Source organism: Mixophyes fleayi, chromosome 3, assembly GCF_038048845.1.
Source record: "Mixophyes fleayi isolate aMixFle1 chromosome 3, aMixFle1.hap1, whole genome shotgun sequence".
Lineage (NCBI taxonomy): Eukaryota > Metazoa > Chordata > Amphibia > Anura > Limnodynastidae > Mixophyes > Mixophyes fleayi.
In genome coordinates, this window is record NC_134404.1 from 128,302,558 (window position 1) to 128,323,132 (window position 20,575).

Consider the following 20,575-nt stretch of genomic DNA (forward strand, 5'->3'; position numbering starts at 1 on the left):
AGAAGCCAATTAACCTACTAGGTTTTGGATTGTGGGAGTACATACAAACTCCAGACTGATAAGGCCATGGTCGGGAATCAAACTCATGACCCCAGAGCTGTGAGACAGAAGCGCTAACCACTAAGCCACCGTGCTGCAGCAGTTATAACATTTACTGTATACTCCTGTTTTCGCTGTATGAACGTTGCTCCTATTAAGCTTGTATATTTACTGTCATTAACTTTTCACTCTGCCTTTCTTTCTGCCTGGCAATATTTTTATCATGACTGAGAGCAGGCTTTCAGAGGGCTATACCTCTACAGTTTTGATTTCTTGAATTCCAGTGTGAATTCTTGTCTGACATTTCCCTTGCAAAGTAATCTGCATCACTTTCACTATCCTATTGTTTATTGGTAATTATTTTGTGCCAATTAATCACCACAGGAAAGTATACACTTAGTTGAACATTCATGTTCTTTATATTTGTCTGATTGTCCTCATCAGTCAGAATTCTGTCCTCTTCAAGTTGACTATTTTTGATAAAATTTGGAATATCAGTATTGGAAGGGAGACAAGCCCTCAACATTATCCGCCAATCTTTATTAGGTGGTTGGTGTGGATTCCACAGATTTTTAATAAATGTTTGACATTTAGCTAATTCTTTCCTAGAATCAGAGAAATCAGTGATAATAGAAAGAAATTCAGATCTACTCCAAGGACAATGCATGGCATAATTCCTGACTTTAAGTACTCTATTCTTATGCCTGCCTCATGTTAAGAGCAGCAGGTAATTGCTGTTTTTATTTTAGCTGCTGCAGTATTGTTGTCGGCCTGAGTGTGAGCACATGAACTCCACTCACCTGCTGCTCAACCTGACACCTGCACTGATTGGCTACTATTGCTTTAAATACCTCTCAGTTTCACTGTGCCGTTGCTGGTTATAGCGTTCACACGCTTGCTTCTCCGTGCTCCTGTTCCTGATAATATTCTGCTCCTGTCTAATATTCGGTTTTGACCTCTGCCAGTGACCTGACCACCCCTGATCGCTGCCTGGATAGACCTTTTGCTTGTGAGCCCAACAAAGTATATTGGTCCCTGTACTGACCCTTTGCCTGTTGTTTGACTGTGTCAATCATCTGTGAGACTACCACTCAGCCGCAGGATCTTGGTGCCCGCTATTAGCTCCATCAGACGCACTTGTGTCAGTGGTGTTTAACCATACAGATTGACAGCTCGATCTTGCTCCGGCACCTTCCCTTGCGCTGTGTTGCTCCCCAGCTCCATTCTCCACTCTACACTGCCAAACTGTCATACTGGTGGAGCTTGGTACTACATTTTATTGCAACTCACTATATTCTGGTCCATGTGTATCCTGCATCCCTGTTGTCATAGAGATCTCTACTCAGCATCCTGCTGTCATGTCCTTTGTGGTGCCCACCTACCTGAGTTAAGTTATCACTACTCTGGATTAAGTCCTGGGGACAACCAAGTACCAGCGAACATATCCAGATCCATGATAAAGGGGGTTGCTGTAGGTGAAACTCACGTCAACAACACGTCTGATAATGTATCTCATAGGGTAATTCATGACACCTTATCATTAGGAACAGAAATTGTCTGCACTGGATGCAGTTCTACGTTATCTCCAATAGCTGAAACCATTGTATCTGCACAATGGATATATATTTGCTTACTAGTATGTGGGAGAGTTTTATTGGAGTATGTAGCAAAAAATCAGGGTGGGACAGTATCCCCCCCCCACCTAATCTCTGAAAACTATAATTTATGAGCTATTGCAGAGATTAAAACAGGCTCCTCACCATCCCCTTCATTAAAATTAATACATTTTCTTTTTCCCAAAATAGGATATGATTCGCAAGGTTCACTGATTTCCCTGGCTGTACTTTTGTTACTATTATTATTATTAGTATTATTATTATCTTTGACTTATAAGGCGCCACAAAGGGTCCGCAGCGCCTCCAAATAAGGTGTGGGGTGGCGCTGTTGCATACTAGTTTTTAACAATTTTCTCTTTAGTCACTTGTGCTCATTTTTTGCACTAAACTTTACCATCATACTGCCATAAATTTAAACATGTGATATGTTTAATTTGCAATTTTCATGAACTTAACACACAAATTTGATATTTAACTGTATTCAGTATATCAAAGATCAGAAATGTGCACACATTCAGCAGTTATTTTTGTCCACCTCTCACAATATACAATTGCTCTCTGACCATATTTCCTACTCATCTCTCAGATCAGACCATATTTCCTAATGTTTATTGCAGACCCTTCGGGTTCTACCGTATACTTATGCTGGTTTAATGTTGAACTTACTGTCTGTATATGCTCAGTAGAGTGATGCGGACAGCTGGAGGCTGCCCCACTTCCTGTCTTCACTAGATAGCAAGGGACACAGCTACCATTATTATAGATGTGATCCCATTGAGCTGAGGAGAGAGGTAGATCAAGGTTGGATTCCCACTTTGTTTGAGAGGTGTGTTTAGGCGTAACAGGGAGAATGGTCAAGTGCAGATACCAAAAGGTGATGCCTCCTTTGTTGTTGCCTCTAGTCAATTTGGTACAGAGCAAGGGCAGGGGTTGACTTAACGGGTGGGTCCGACAAAGGTCATTGATCCAGTGAAGCAGCTGCAGGTACTTGTAAAAGTCTTTAGAGGGAAGTTGTCCTGCAAGTGCGCAAAGCACCAAAGACCCTCAGCGCCAAATAAATGTGCTAGGGAGTGGAAGCTTTCGGAGAGCCAGCTGGATAGGTCAAAGTCAGGGATAATCTTGGAAACACTGGAAAGGGAGAGATTTCTGGCTGGGGTACAAAATCTGTGGAGGTTCCCATTGTCCTTTCCCAAACTCTAAGTGCATCCCGGATGGAGAAGGGGGAATGGGGGAGATGAGGTCTCAAGAAGCCAGGGAGCCAAATGAGATCTTCTGTAAGAAAGGAGGGCTGATGGGCATGCTCCAGGTCGACCCAGGGCTTGTGGTGAGCTGGAAGAGTCCAATCCCGAAACTGGGATATAATACACGCCTCTTGGTATTTTACCAGATTAGGTAGGGCAAGCCCACTTTGTCTCCTGAGCAGGGCCATTCAGGCAAAGGACAGTCGGGAGCGTTTGCCTTTCCAGTTGTATCTAAGTATAAGGGAATGAAGCGCGTCCATAAACCTCTTTGGGAGCAGGTATGGGATTTTTCTAAAAACATACATAAGTTTAGGGAGTAACATCATTTTGAACGCAGCCAGCCTACCCAGCCAGGAGACCTCATAATACATCCAAGAGGTTGATAATTTTGGTGAGCTAGGCTAACAGCAGATAATTAATATTGAACATGTCAGAGATGTTCGCCAGGATGTGTATCCCCAGGAAGGAAAGTGAGGGCTCTTTCAAGGCATATTTAAATCGGCACTTCAAGCGGGTCAAGGAGTCTAGTGGGAGGTTAATGGGGGGAGGTTCAGTTTTAGTAGTGTTTAACTTGTAATACGATGCTTGGCTATAATCGTCTAGAATTTTATATAATTTCCAGTAATGAGGTCTCCGGGCTGGACACAAAGGGGCATATTCAATTAGCTTTCGGATTCGCGGTAACGCGCGTTACCGCGAAAAGTGCACGTTCTTGCGGGTATTACGGTACCGCATTAACGCGGATTTTCGTTCACAACCCTATGGGCTGCGAACGAAAATCCACGTTATTGCGGTACCGTGTATTACGTTTCGCGGCTGTTCCGGCGCGTTACCGCGAATCCGAAAGCTAATTGAATATGCCCCAAAGAGAAGCACATTGTCCGCAAACAGACAAAGACTGTGGTCGGTTCCCCGAAGGCTAAAGTCCTGGCAAGCAATGGAGCGGCGTACGCATTCCGCCAATGGCCAATATATAAATGAGAGGGGACAAGGGGCATCCCTGTCTGAAGCCATTAGAAATGGCAAATTTGAACACCCCTTTCATCCCCCAGCTTCTAATATCTAGACTTAAATAGCAGCAAGTACCAAATCTGCATATGCATGTAAGCATACATTTTTTCTGTGTACATGCACAGTGCAAACTTGTGTATTTTACGCTAAGCAAACAGACGTACGCCCACCTCAAAACCCTTGTGATTTCTCTTTAATTGTTACTGTTATTACCAGTAGAATTCTCATGATTTTGATCTCTGCGGAAATCTAAAAATAATTAGAAAATACTTACTAACAACATTAATTCATTGTTGCCGATTAATAGCATTTTTACCCCATTTTTCTTCAATTACTTTTAAATACCATAGATAACGTAAGCTTAACATTAGGGTTAGATAATGGATGACTAACATCATTAAAATTTTAGGAATGAATCTATGCCACTTGAAAGAGACATAATAGGCAATGTGTGAGAGAAAGATATTTGGTTTTTAGCATGAATACACTTCAGAAATTGCCTCCTCTATTGTGTTACCTGCAGTATTACATGTATAGTGCCATCCATTCATTCTATTCAGTGTAAAACGTACTGGTAGCAGACACTAAGACAGGTATTATCAGTATGATGTATGCAGCTATGGAAATTACATACAGTAGATAGGTTCCATAAAAACAGTGCATTTGTGAAAAATTTCTCTACAAATGATGGGTGCCAATTAATGCATCTCTGGGAAAAACTCTTCTTTTGTAATTAATGCTTCATGCTGCCTCATAATTTGACCCACTGTACATTTTCTGTGAATGTTAGACTGATGATTCACTGCTTTACTTATTAATGATATTATTTATATGCATACTTGCCAATTTTTTGTGAAGGGGAGGTCAGGTGGCAAGTGTGAAAGGGCAAATTGCCCCCTGTCACATATTTCGATTTTCTGCTGGGGGACTTGATGGCGCAAATTGCATCCTGGTATCTGGAAGAGTGCTTGCTCTTCCGGAAGTCCTGGGGGATTCCCTGTAATTCGGGGGCCTCCGGACATTCCGAGACGGCCGGCAAGTATGTTCATTTGACACGGCAATAATTATCCATTAAACCATTTGGTTTATAAATGTCAGGAGCTGTAATACACATTTTGGTAAGCTATATAGTTGAACACTTCAAAATATTTGTTCATACTTGTCACAGCACTGTCTCCCCTTAGCCCAGGGGTAGTCAACCTGCGGCTCTCCAAGTGTTGTGAAACTACAAGTCCCAGCATTCTTTGCCAGTAGATAACCAGCAGATAGGTGGAAAAGCATGCTGGGATGTGTAGTTTCACAACACCTGGAGAGCCGCAGGTTGCCTACCCCTGCCTTAGCCCAATAAAAGTTGTTTATGTTTGAAGTAAAATGTGAGCAGAATGTAACTGCAGTAAAATGGAAAGCACTCACTTTAGTGGGGATTGAAGGATGGATCATTTTCTATTCTTTCCAGACCCCTCAGAAAAGTCATGTATTTTACTGGTTCACAGTTTTTTTTTTTACCTAAAAAGGGCAGGCTTTGTGTACAGTCACATCATCTTTTCTCTGCCAAATGTCCTTAGAGGAGAGGGTGGCTGCCCAAATTGTAAGAAAAGCTCTCAGACTGGTAAACATTGCAGAGAATGTTACAGCTTGTCCATGAATGGTCCTTTACTGTGACAACACACTGACGTGATCTAGTGTACGGCACAGTGGTGTTTAAGTGTTGCTGTCAGGTCATGCTTCAGGTTAGACGCTTGAGCTCAGCATCAAGCTAGAGGTAAAAACACGTACAGTCCTGTGCCAAACATGTCCCCTTGCTTGTCTCTTTAACTCCTTCAGTGAAAACATTGGATATTTAACATTTTTTCAAGCAAGGTTGTCTACCCAAGACGCACAAGACAGAATCGGGATGCCACAGTGTCTGCTAATATATGTACTTAACAGTATTTGAAAGGGACTAATTCATAATTGATGTTTACATGATTCTGTGGAGAATTAGAGAAGGAAAGAAATGGTACTTTGTGCGTAAAATAATCGTGCCATGCAGAGTCACACCCAACTAAGGCAACTGTTCACTCAGCATCATCCGCAAGATACGCCAGGTATTAGTCACCTACCAATGTGCATGTTCTGCGGGTAGATGACGAGTTGAAACTATAAGTACAGCTTTTCATTGATCTGTTTTATATTACACAACCAATGGGCTTTATTTTATCTTACCAAGTATTCCTTGTGCTTCCTGCCAATCATCTATTCCCTTAAGCCTGTTATTAAATTGTTGTGGGGTTTTTTGTGTCATTTTATTTGTTCACTTGTTGATTAGGAGAATTGTGTAGCTTCTTAATAAAATAGAAATACTTGTTTTAATTGTTATATAATTTTTCATAGTTTTGCACTTTGTTAATTTTAGGTGACATTCCCGTGTACGAAATATAAATGTACCTTATAAAACAGATGTATAATCTACTGTCACTGCAACTTTAAAACCTTTTTGTTCCCTTCTATACTAAAACACACTGTTAGTGGGAAGAAACATTCAGATATGAATAAAAAACAGATTTTAATATATTATAAATGAAATGAGTTACATACCTACTAGCAGTGCCGGTGTACTCATGGCTGTCAGAGCATACTGTGGCATGTAGATCTACAAGCGACAGCATGACCTGTAACATGGGCCGGCTGGGACCTGTAGTGCCATGTTGATATGTAAAAAAAAGCCCACACACAACATTTCAAAAATCCATTACTTGAAATAAATATTCACTCCTTCGGTCACCACTTTATTAATCGCCTAATTTCAAAGGGATCCTCTTCTTCTAGTTTTTCAGGTAAGTCCATAGCAAAGAAAAAAAACATTAGCAAGCTGAATTGCTGCTTGCGGGACTCTGACATGAATGATAGGCCATGGGGCCTGTCAGCAACTAACCATACAGAGCAGTTTGCCCTGACTGATCAGAGTGCGAGAAAGACAATCTGATTAGATGCAACTAGGTCCCAGGTAGGGACTCAATAGCTTAGTTTTAGTAATGAGGTTCATTGATAAAACTGAGTCTTATGTGGGGATCCAATTAACTTTTTTGTATCAGTGAAGTTCATAGATAAAATGTATCAATGACTTGTACCATTTCTGTGGAATGTCTACAAAAATGATTAAAAACACATATTAAGCTCAAATTGAAGGTGTCTGCGTTTCATGTGTTTTCCCTATAATTATAAAACACATCTAAAATCAGTGGGTATATATTTTGCAGTATTTTAAAAGTGAAAATTTAAATGAATAAAAATGTGATCCTAAAGAGTGGTGACGTAGGACTTTGTGTTGATTTGCAAACGTAGTCTTATACCCCTTTTTTCCGGTGTTTCAAAAGACCAAGTTGTGCTTGAAATGAGTGATCCTATATGGTGATTCACTGAACAACTGTTGCAAGTTTGAAACAGTGTAATTGAATGTGTTTTTATTGCTACAAGGTCACAGCCCTCCTTCAGTTAAATGAGCCATTCTCTCTTGTTTTAGAAAGTGTGTTCTACATCTACCCAATCTCTGTAATTGTATTTCTGACAGTAATAAAAAGAGCTATTTATAAACAAATAGAATAAACTGCTGATATTTTTTTCAATGTTATTACTGTACTATATATTCATTTGTTGATTATGCTCTTCAGTAAATGATATAGAATAGTCCAGCCTATGAGAGGAACACTGCAAGTCCATAGCAAAATTTGGGTAAGAGGCGAGCCTGATGATGCAGCTTCCTCCCAGGCCTCTTCATCATCATCATCATCATTTATTTATATAGCGCCACTAATTCCGCAGCGCTGTACAGAGAACTCATTCACATCAGTCCCTGCCCCATTGGAGCTTACAGTCTAAATTCCCTAATGTAGACACACACTCACACACAGACACAGACAGACAGAGAGGGAGACAAACAGACAGAGACTAGGGTCAATTTTTATAGCAGTCAATTAACCTACCAGTATGTTTTTGGAGTGTGGGAGGAAACCGGAGCACCCGGAGGAAACACACACAAACACGAGGAGAACATACAAACTCCACACAGATAAGGCCATGGTTGGGAATCGAACTCTTGACCCCAGTGCTGTGAGGCAGAAGTGCTAACCACTAGGCCACCATGCTGCACAGCATGTGCGGGTTCAGTGAATGTGCAGAGAAGCCCTCACTGGGACTCCGTTGAGCATGTGCCAGACTGGCACATTCACCCACAGAGGCCCCCGCTCTGCTCTTCTAAACATGCACAAGATTGGCACAATAAGGGCTGAGAGCAGTGCACAGTGACCTGGCATGACCGGATCTCCTCCCCTAAGGGCCTCATAGTTACTGCAGTGGTGGTAACTTCACCACTGGTCCAGCTTCAGTTGGTGTTGTGAACACATGTGGAAACATGAGATGTTTTCAACAAACAAGACAGGATATTAGTTAAAGCAGCCACAGCTTTATTAAGAAAACAATACCAAAATGTAAATATAAATTGCACAAATAAAATAGCTTAAATAAATAACATATAATACTGATAGTACTTTAGTTTGAAAGCAAAATATGTATTCTGGAGACTTTAATAAATACACAGCTGACTCTTATTTAATAAGGTCAGAGACGTAACTAGACATTTTAGTGCCTTGGTTGAAAGTGAACACTAGCTCCCCCCACCCCTCCCGTATATTGGTGTGAGTAGATGGTAGCTGGTCCCAACAGCAGTGCATAGTCCTTTATAAATGCTAGACCATTCTCCAACACTTTGCTGCGCTTTCCTACCTGTTCTTGCAGTTTTGACTACATGGTGGTGCTGCTGGTGTCTTAAGCTCAGTTGCTGCTTTGCAAGATCCTGAAATCGTTGGCCCTGAAAGCAAAGCAATGAGTAAACACTCTAGGCCACCCTGCCCCAAACAACCCTAAAATTAAATTAATAATGTTTACATTTAAAATAAATAAGCCTATTTCGCCCAACCAGCCCCAACATTAAATTATAAACATTCCCATTTAATAATTTAACCTATTTCCCCACCTCAACCACCAGCCCTGCCACTAAATTAATACCATTCCCATCTAATAGAAAGTCAGAAAGTCAATCAGCCCTAATATCAATTTAGTAGAACAAAAATGTCTCTCTTTACTGCTTGTTTTATCAGGTTAACCATTAAGCGCTATAATATTTGTATATTTTATTTCATTTTATAGCATAGTATTCACCACAATGAATCCCCCCCTTCTCTCCAACCCTCATCCCCTCTCAACAAATGACAAAGTGTTTGGGTGTGAAGTATGGATTTCTATATTTGTATTCCTATTATTTTCCTTGTAAAGTATTTCATTATAAATCCTTCAAAAAACCTATGCTATTTCTTTAAAAATGCCATCGAATCTTTCTTATAGTCCAGATTGTAATTCAAACAGAAAAATAGAAGATGCAATTGGCAGTATCTTTGTTGTGCAATAATCCTCTACATGTTATTAAATTCTGCTCCAGACTCTTCCCGACCATTATCTTCAGTTTCTCCCATAAAACTATGTAGTGTACCAAAGCATTCCACTCGACAGTTTTACAAATATATACACTTCAATAATTTAGCTAACACCACCTCTGCCAATCCTTTACATACACATAAATAAACATGAAAGGATAGCGCATGGTGATGTATAACATATTTTAAATATTGCAACAAAAAAAAAATGCAATATACTAGAAAGAACTTGATGCAACAAAAATAATGAGATATAAAAATCATATATTATGTAGCAGAATTTATGTGAATGCTAAAAAAAGGATTTTTTTTATTAAATGTACATAACAATAGAAGGTTAAACCACTGGAGTAGTACTGAATATGTTACACAGTCGGCCTGTAGCTATGCAAGCAGACTCATTCATTCATACTTAGGTTTCTCTAGATGTACTTTCAACACCTCATCTGCGAAAACTAAATAGCTAACTTGTCCTGGTGCCCCTATTACCTATTACTCCCAATATTTTAACTTACCTTAGGGTGTCTCTGTATTTTCTCCTTGCTGGCTTCTTTTTGCTCTTCTCCAGCGAAAGCAGAGTGACATCATTATGTCTCGTCAGCTGAAGGGAGTCAGGCGCTGGAAGCCTCTCTCTATGGTTGTAGCTTTCATCTGGGAGTCGTGCAGGTGGTGTGTGTAAGTGGTATGCTTGGTCTTGGGGCAAATGGCGGGTGCCCTGGGCACTGCCCTTGTTACGGCCCTGAATAAGATACACTTATCAGTATGCAGCTAATACATATTTAAAAATAAATAAATAAAATAAAGCTAACACATTGAATAAAATACACAGCTAGCACATACACTCAGGGGGAACTTTATTAGGTACAACTTATTTGTTAATTATGTGTAAAGAAGCAGATTTTATATTCGTTACCAGCATTCTGGATTAAGTAGTTGTGTTTGTAGTTATTATATTTGCATCATAGACATGCATTGAGAAAAATACACGCACAAAAGTAAATGCTTTCCATTCTCACTTTCACATAAAATCCAAGTAAATTACCCCAAAATATAAAGTACCTGTTTTTAGTAGATTGAAGGTGCGAAGTTATAGTGCTTAATAATAAAGATACACATTTTAGTTTAGTACCACAGTATGTATGTATGTGTATATATATATATATATATATATATATATATATATATATATATATATATATATATATATATTTATATATATAAACATCTGTGTGTACACATGTTTAGAGTAGAAGTAAGTGTTTATACAGCCATTGGTGTGCTCACAGAAATTAGCTTGGGGATGTGGAGGTTCAGATTGGGAACACATCCATTCTGTATACTATTTACATACTTTGTATTACATTCATGTACACTGTTTACTGTTAATAATGCAGTGTTAGTTATCTTTATGAATTAGGTGGGAGACATTTTTGTTTTTGTTTTTTTTCGAGGGGAGGGGGGTGGAGGAAAAGGGGCAGAAAGATCCACAAGTAAACTGATCCTATTTTCCACTGGACTTCAGTAATGTTAGATCACTTGTAATTGTTCCGGCAGAAACCAAATGTGGATTTTGAGTTAGGGAATACAGAGTTCATTTTGAATACAGAATATTGTCAGTTGGGTGCTTGAGAACGTAATGACACTGTTCCCTGGTACAGTATTGTACCAGGGAACAGTTTAACCATATATTGTCACTAGCAGCCTGTTATCATTGGTGGCGGAGAGGGGTGAAGAGAATAGACACCATATTGGGAGATTTTTTTTATCTATTCTGTTTTAGAATCCATTAAAGGTTTCTACATTTCTCCTTTTTATACCATAATCCATATAACACCATCTTCGTGTATCACCAGGTATATTCTTTGCACAAATTTTTTTTATTAAAAGGTCCATCATATGTCACCCTCTTTATAATGCCACAAGTTAACCCGTGCATGATACTCATGCATTCTAGTCAAATCAAGCTACTTAAGGTGTTAAAAAGGTTCTTGTCATGCATTTGGGCCATAGCCCAGGCCTCAACCACCAACCACTCCCCACTGTCACCCCCGGCAACCACCAGCCACTCCCAACTGGCACTTCTCCTTCAAGAAATATATATATATTTTTTTTAAATCTTTATAAACACTTTTAACAATTAACAAATTAAATTAACAAATTAAAAACATCTTAGTATACCAAATTTCAGCCCTTTCTTAACTCCGCCCAGCAGGTGGTGCTGCAGCTTGGTTTTATTTTTTCCACACACACACACACACACACACAGACAGACTAACACACGCCACTAGACATTTATATTATAGATTCTCAGTTGTGGCCTACGGTGGTGTTATAAGGAAGAACTCTAATAAATACTACTGGAAATCCTGTCATACTGCTTGCTTTCAATCAGGAGTGCCTGATTCCCCCACTTCATGCTGAGCCTCATTTAGTAAATTGAGTTAGAAGGTGCAATTGTGCACCTTGTAAAAAATATGTTGCGCTCCAGGAGGGGCATGGGGGGTATTTAAAATATGCGGACAGGTTTAGATTTGAGAATGGGGCTCTTTCTAGCACAACTCTTAGTTGCAGTGTGAAAATAAAGCTGTCCGGTATTTACAATATTCAAATTGTCCCTGCATGACAAAAGCTACAACAATGCATGTGCACCCTTTGCATGATTTGCCCAGTTCTAATTTGCTCTCTATAGCTGGATTTGCCCCTAACTAAAGTTGTCCCATATTTAATGATATATTGATGATGACAGTTTTTTATACACTTACAGTATTTGCATGCTGTGGCTTTGCCTCTGTCCTAACATCTCCTTTGTGCTTCTTCTTATATTACAGTCACATGTCTGTCTTGTGTGATGCGTGCAAATGATAACTTAATTTATATCTATCTGATTTGCTGATTGTCTATGAGGGAGGACATACTGTTTTCAATAGAGCAGGCCACCCTTTGCTGGTGGTCACACAGTTACAGTGGAAATGAGTCCCTGCTGTCAAGCTCTATGGCTGGTCCAGGGTTGCAGTGGGGGGGAAGGGGAATAGTGTTTAGGAATGTCAAAAGTGTAGGACAGGACCCAATATCATCCATCTCTGAGCTGGTGCAGAAATCAAATACTTTTGTGGTAGCGCAATGGCTCTGCCCTATCTACCCCATTACAATAATCTTGCTCCGTACTGTTCCAGAAAACCAGGCGCATTGGTGTGACTCTTCCATAGAGAGGAAAGTGTTCACACTCTGCCCACCCCCTACCTCTAACTTCATAACTCTGGGGATATTAGGATCTTACGCCGGGGATACCTGCAAGTCATGAGTGCTCATCATGCTAATGCTGCAGCTGGATTTATTCACCTCATCAATGCAATAGATCTGAAAAGCAAGCAGCATTATGAGAGGACAGACCAAGGTTTTTGTGCATCCAGCGATTGTGTTCGAAAATAACTCAGCTCTGTTTACATATTTTCTGCTTATTACTATTGTGGGGCAGCACGGTGTGTTAGTGGTTAGCACCTCTGCCTCACAGCACTGGGATCATGAGTTTGTATGTTCTCCCCGTGTTTGCGTGGGTTTCTTCCGGGTGCTCCGGTTTCCTCCCACACTCCAAAATCATACTGGTAGGTTAATTGGCTGCTACTAAATGGACCTTAGTATCTCTTGGTCTGTGTATGTGTGTGTATGTTAGGGAATTTAGACTGTGAGCTCCAATGGGGCAGGGACTGATGTGAGTGAGTTCTCTGTACAGCGCTGCGGAATTAGTGGCGCTATATAAATAGATGATGATGATTACAGAGAAGACATGGTGCAGTACCTGCAAGGTTGAGTTCTCACAAACTGCATGTTGCGGAGTGGGGTTGCGGTGATATCTAAAATCTTTGTGGCAAATATTCAATTTAATCTTTTAAATATGTCACTCACTCTGGACAGTTGGAAGCTGTTCTGGGGAGTAATCACTGCTGTCCCAATTGGCACAGAAATTGGTGAAACAGTTTAGGATTTGCTCAGAAAAGATACCTGTCTAAAGTGTTTGCTGAAAATGCTTCAGGTGTATTTTAATATATAGCCCTATTATTTCATTGTGCTTGTATTGTTCTCTTGTAAACTATTTTTTGTTTTCCCTATGCCATTGTGTCTGTAATTTGATTTTTATTCAAGTTCGACAACTGCCATATTAATTAGGTAGATTACCAGATTACTTGCAGTTGATATATAAATTGTGACAAGAGAGGCTGCTTTTATACTCCATGGTGTGCGCATGATTTCCCACATCTTGTCTTTCCCAGTCTACAGTACATTCTCTTTCTTTCTTTCCATCATAAAGTTGCTGCTTTGAATGAAGATACAGGGTTACCAGCAAGAGACACTGAAGCTCACTTTGCTCAGCATCCCTGTACTCGCCCCTCCTTCCTTATTATTACCATGTAGATGCATGGGTGTGGGGGTGGTGCTGCCCAGCAGATGTGCTCATAGTGATTGCCTCTGGATTGGAAGTCTCTGCTCAACCTTCACTAATCTGCAGCGAGAGGTGGAGACAGAGAGGAGCTGCTGGCACTAAGAACAGAGGGAGGGTGTATGTTGTACCCAGCAGTGGGGGGCGTGAAGCTGCAGTGCAGAACTGCGACAGCCTTTTGCATGGTCAGTCGTATGTCTTATACAGATGGACCTCCTGGAATTACTTTGCAGATTGGACTAGTATGCCTGCATCCCATGCCGCGCATGTGCACTGCTGCTGGTGTCAAAAGCACTGAAGGACACATAACAGAACAGTCATCTGCATCTTTCCCTGTCAGGACAATACATGTTGTTGCTGCTGCTTCGTTTTTTTTTCAGGGTCAGATAGGATGTCGGCCATGGCACAATGTGAAGTGTCAGTGAAATAGGATGCTGCCTACCCTGTTTCATCCTCATTGTTACACTCAGTCCAGTTTAGTCCTCTCCAGTGTGCCCTTGACAGAGGAAGCACAGCTGCAATGCCCAGAATTGAGCTTCCAGCATCTGTTTGACTCAGCTTCAGACTACTTCATAAACATACAGCCTTTGTGCCTATGTAGCTGCAGAGCTGCACTCTCTATCTTACCTGTACACTCTCAACTGTCATGCTGGCAGTGCATAATGTTCCGACAACACTGAGATAGAAATAATTATCAGTGAAAGGAAAATGCATGAAGCCAGAGCACCCGGCCAGCAGAATGTCTCCCTGGTCATGTTATTTCAAAGTATTTTTTACCATGTGAGTAACAGTGAGTATTACATCTCACTGACTACTTACCTCTAAATGTGCTTCATATCTTCTATGTGGCTTCCGCTTCGGTGACATCCCTATGTCAGACTGCTCTCTTATTGACATCCCAGGATAACATGGGGGAGAAGTCTGACTACCAGAGACTTCCTAGCAAGGAAAGCAAAGAGGACAATGAGGTAACACAGCTCTTAATGTATCATTCTTAGAAATGATGGGAGTAGATTATGTGATGTAATGTGTTTCTAATGTTTAAGGATGAAGTTTACATATGTCATCCTGCATGTCATGCACTCTACATTAACATTAAATACAGGACATTGACAATATACGTTTTGCAGGTTTTGTTTTTAATGCATTGTCTCTCAGCATTCTTTAGGAAGGGGATGTGTTTTTAATGGGAGTCGGTGTCAAAGCTATGAGTAAATGACATAGTTATTTTTTCCGACAATATACATTCTAGATAGAGTATATTTTTTTCAACCATTGTACTATGGTTTGGTCACTTTTTGTAATCTCAGCTACTTGTTATGCTTCTCCTATCATGCATGAGACTTTAGAATTCTTCTCTAGTTGCCCTGTGGTTTCTATGGCAACTATTCTCTTGCCATTTATTGGTTGGTTGATGTATTTGCAGCGACAGCCAACTGGAGAATAGTATAGATTGTGTCCACATGGTGGTGGTGCATGTTTTTAACATTAACTCTTTCCTGTTACAAAAGCTTAATTCAGTTTAATTTTTTGTAAGTAATAGTCTTCAAGAGAAGCGCTTGTTAAATGATAGCTTGCAGTGACTGAATGTGTACTGTTACCCTGCATCGTTTATTGTTACCTAGTTAATTCTGGTTCTGTTTGTAATTTTGTTTCTGGGATATATTATAATTCATATATTTTATAATTATGACATCTAATAATATTAATTTTACAAAGCACCAAATGCAGCCTCTGTGTCACTGATTGGTTGCTTGGGCCACTAAGAAGATTTAAATGCGGAACCTTTGGAGTTCTGTTTTGATGAAATACAAAATAAATGGTCAGGTATCTGGCGGCCTAGTTGTGATTTGTGGTTGCTTGTCTGTTTAGCTTTACATTGCAAATTAGTTCATGGGCTCATCAAACCAGGACCAGTGCATGCTGGTTTTGATTTGTGACTTTAACTTCATCAGAACTATCATGGCATGCAATACTGCAGACAATCATTTTACACCTAGGAAACCCACAAAAACTCCAAACCATACAAAATTTATTAAGTGTTGTCTCGTGGTACTCATGTAATAGATGTCAATTTGTATACCATGGAACCTTATGCCAATTACCCATGCACAGATATTTTTTGGAAAAAATAAACTTGCCCTTTTTTTCCCCCCAAAAACAACAAAACTATTACGATCCATAACTTTTGACTAATTTTGATTTTTTTTTTGATGTTCTACTTTACTCTCATTAAAATGTATAATAAATTTTCCATTGTAACATGATTTTCATTTATGGACTATTCATAATATATCAGTTGAAGTGTAAGTACATGTGCGTTTGAATTGCTGCGATTATATGTAGTCAGCATGTGGTCAGTAATCCTCACAAATAAGAGTATTCAACAATCACTATGTCAGTTACCTAAATTACTGTCTGTTTTCATTTTCTCATGGTAGAAGGGATACAAAGTTGCATCCAGCATTTGCATCTTTAGCATATGCGCCATGCTTTTGGCAGATGTGTGTACCCCCATATACAAAAAAACTGGTTGTAAGCGCAATAACACTTGTAAACATTGCTTTCATAGGGAAAAACGCATTTGCTATTAGACTTCATATAATACAGCAGATATAACTGCCTTGCTGACGAAGGAAAGTAAGAAAATAAATGTTTTTAAATACACACACAAAGGGCTAGATTTACTAAACGGCGGGTTTGAAGAAGTGGAGATGTTTCCTATAGCAACCAGTCAGATTCTAGCTATCATTTTGTAGAATGCACTAAATAAATGATAGCTAGAATCTGATTGGTTGCTTTAGGCAACCTCTCCACTTTTTCAAACCCGCCGTTTAGTAAATATACCCCAAAATCTTATAATATATGCACAATCAATGAAGAAAGCACACAACAAGTTCAGAAACAACAATCAGCCAATCAGAAGCTGTTAGCTAGTGCTGGCGATCTTCATCACTATCAGGCCCCCTAATAATACGACTGTAAAGGGTATATCTACGTCTGTGTTAAGGACTGCATCAGCTCGCATTTAGTGAACAAGCCCTTACTGTACTTGGCCTGCTGGCCGTCCTTGAGGACTGGAGCTGAGAAACACTTGGTTAAGCTGCCTTTATTACATGTGACAGTTCTGTGTGTTTTAAGTTTTTTTTTTTACATTAAAAGAAATGCGCTTCTCTACTGGAAGCTGCAAAAAGTATAAAAAAGTATAGGATGACACCCGAACTGCGCAAGCTCAAAGCTGGTGTAAAAATCCATTTTATTTGTAGAGTGGAAATTCTGCATAGCAAGGAACACCTCTAAGAGTGTGCTCCCTCAGTTATCTCATTTAAATATCATATACTCCTATCTTGCTCTACAAAATGAAGTTTAATTTTTGTATTGGTAAACAATGATTGCATCACTCCATACTTCGGAGCTCCCTTAGCCCACCCAACCCCTTCTATCAACTGGTGCAGTCACCCTTATGGAGATCTTACAATGAGCAATTGCTCCATACCTGGGAGCCTAATGAGTTCAGGTGAGGATCTTTTTTACCTGCTTCTATGATTCTCTAGACTCAAAGCCTGGAGAAGTTCAAATTTCAAATGCTCTGCCCAGCAATTTAATTTGGAAACTGATTGAACAAGCCGTGTTTTTATTTGTGGGGAGGTATGTTCAGGGAATATGGGGAATTTTTACCTGTAATCAACTGTATACTAAAACATCTGCTCCTTGGTTCTCCATATGGGCCAAATTACTGTTGTATTATGTTTTCATTTACAAATTACCCATGGCATATGCACACTGTACTACCCGCATACGACTTCAGGAAGCAAAAGTGATGTATTCACAGTCCAAGCAGCATGTTAATCTATAAATCCATGGTTATTGTGCAACAAGACATGAATACATGTCCTGTCTATAGCAGGATTTTATAATTGACTTGAATGGTGCATTTTAAAGAGTTGTGGGGAGTTCCCTATAATGGGTGACTGTGGCATTTGCTTCTCCCTTTAATCCCGTTCATATTATATACTTGCCAACATTTTTATTTTTCCCTCCGAGAGATCCTGGAGATCCTGGGGACAAGTGCGGGGGGAACGGCCAAATGATCCATTTAATTAGGGGGCGGCATGATCACGCAATTTTCTGTGAATAAATGAATTAGGCCATAACCCCAGCCCCCTTCCCCACTGCACCAGGAAAGTGGGCACCATGTGGGGGTTTGTACTGCTCTCGAGGGAGTCCGGGAGAGCTCCTAGAAATTCGGTAGTCTCCTGAACATTCTGGGAGAGTAGGCAACTATGTCATATTATTCTCTGGAGCATGAACAAGGGATTATATTAGCGCTTCTTGTGCCTGAGCATCATTCCGTCTGACCTTGTGTTGATCCTGATTGTTTGCTTATGACCTTGATCCTGGCTTGGTAAATGTTTCTGAACATGATCATGGCCTGTATATTGACCACAATTCCTGTCTTAATACTCTTTCTAGTCCACAGCTGTCTACTGAATTTAGCTCTGGCAGCGGTGACCTTCCTTGTTGGAGAAAACCAGCATTCCCATTAGAATCCCTGCCTAACCAGCTCTAACCACTAGCAGAACACTGGGTTTACATCCTAGACCTAGACAATTTGGTACTCTGTCTTCCAATGCTGTTTGGCTGCACTTAAATGTCAGATTTAAGTTATAAAAAGCATATGCCTGGTCAAGGGGTCTGCAGGTGACTTTTGAGGTCTTCATGCCGGCCAAAGCTATCTTTTGAAATGTACTGGTTTATAGAAATTTCTTTATGTGACGACAGATGGACTTTGTAGGTAACTTGTGACTTTTTTAGATAAACTACTATTGGCTGTGCTGCAGACCTGTCCCTTCAGGTAATGCCATGTGGCTAGATGGGTCAAGCCATTTTAGACAGTGATGAGAATACTAATTGTAATACACCAACATTCTACTTGCCAAAAAGAGGGCTCTCCTGAAAGGGTATACATCATAATTTGAACACTGTATTGAAGTTTGCAGCTGTGTGCTGTTGAATGGTAAAGAAAATTCACATTATCTAACACAACCCAATTGAATAGCATAAAAATGATAATTAATTATTTAGGATTTATTTTTCTTCGGCTGAGAGAAACAAACAAACAAATAACACTGTATTTTTCAGTGGTTTATTCTTATCATATAGTTATGTGTGCAATAAAGCCCTGTTACTCTTATATCCAAAATTATAGTCATGCTTCTGTGAGTAGGAATAAAAGATGGATATACAATTATGTAATAATAATCTTAGTATGCTTGTAAACTGCCAATAATGAGACAAATGATTTGATGTCAATACTGTTTTTAAACATCAATGAAGTAATTCAGCTCAGGTAATTGCAATAGTAAATTAAGTAGGAAGTTCGGAAGCAGATATATTTGTATAAGGTGGAAGGATCATATGTTGGAGAGTCTAGAAAAAGTGTAGCTGCTAAAGACAGTATTAAGTAACATGTAAACACGTTGCTATGTACAAGTCAAGCAGAGGCATCTGGAAGATAGCAGAGTTATTTTTATCTAATTTATGTTTACCTTCCGTTTCCGTATGTATATAACAGTTTTGCTCCTTAGAGGGAAATGAAGATATGTTTTATGTTTTCCCATTTTCGTCCAAAGAGATTCAATTATTAGTCCTCTTGTATACTGCAGAGGATTACTCATCCATTGTGCATGAAAATAAGAGAAAATCAGAGTATAAGTCAGTCCCCAAAAAGAGTATTTATTTAAGTGTTTATTTACTGATGTAAAACGCCAAAGTAATATTTATAAGTAACATGTATTCCTATTGAAGGCACTCTTCACAAAACCTAAAAATTTATTTTTATATAAACAGTTATATGTTTAAAATCATTAAGAATTTATTAGAATTGAAGGTAAGTGATAAAGCTGTACTTGCGGGAGAATATTTATAACAAACGCGTTGTCTGTAATCCCTTTGAAGAATATAACAGGTACCTCTTGGATGGATAACAGAACATACCACTGCCTAGCAAACATAAATATATATATCAAATCTTGTGGATAGGGGTAATTATGACATGTATGTTTGTGAATGTTAGAAAGTAGCTTTCCATTTGTATCCGCTTGTACATTATGTTTAATAGGCATTTAACAGAGCACCCTGTGTGCCATCTGCGTAGTATTCTCTTTATGTTGTCGTGGGCACAGAGCATATACATAGTGTACCTTGGCATAAACTTTAAATGACACTCAGAGAGCACAATCACTATACGCATTTACGCATTAATTGTGTTTTTAAATGACTGCATGATCAAGGTGCCTCTTTCTCTTTTATCCTTTTGCTTTGCTTGTTTGAGATATTTCTGTATTGTAAACTTCTCTTTTTTGTGTTAATAATTTAGATACATGGCATTGTAATCTGTTTCTTTGGGTGAGCTTATGTTGATGCCATCTGTACTGAAATGTGCTTTATTCTGGTAAAGCTGTCTGATCATGAATGCCTGCTTAAATGCCTGCTCTAAAGTGTGCTTGCAGTGTGTCTTCTTGCATAGATGAACCTGCAGGAACAGAAATGTTAGCATTCTTAGGGGCATATTCAATTGTCCGGATTCCCCGCCGCGTTAAAACTACTACCGTTATTACGGTAATAGCTGGATTTCAGCTCGCGGCTCAGGGAGCTGCGAGCTGAAATCCAGCGAGAAAACTACTGTGATAAATAACGTTTTTTCCGCGCACTATTACCGTTATTACAGTAATAGTGCGCGGAAAAAACGCGAGATTTTCGGTG

General features: G+C 39.5%; 1 protein-coding gene across 2 annotated transcripts in view; it reads left to right on the forward strand.

Moving 5' to 3' along the window:
* TNK2 (tyrosine kinase non receptor 2) overlaps positions 1–20,575 on the forward strand; it is a 127,244-nt gene that overhangs the window by 46,291 nt on the left and 60,378 nt on the right. The window contains exon 1 of one of the 2 annotated variants that reach the window (XM_075202341.1): positions 13,875–14,778. The exons of the other annotated variant lie outside the window; for it this stretch is intronic. Within the exon in view, the coding sequence (XP_075058442.1) occupies positions 14,719–14,778 (60 nt within the window). The 5' untranslated portion in view covers positions 13,875–14,718. Of the gene's footprint in view, positions 1–13,874; positions 14,779–20,575 lie in introns of those variants that run through there. 2 annotated transcript variants of the gene reach the window in all.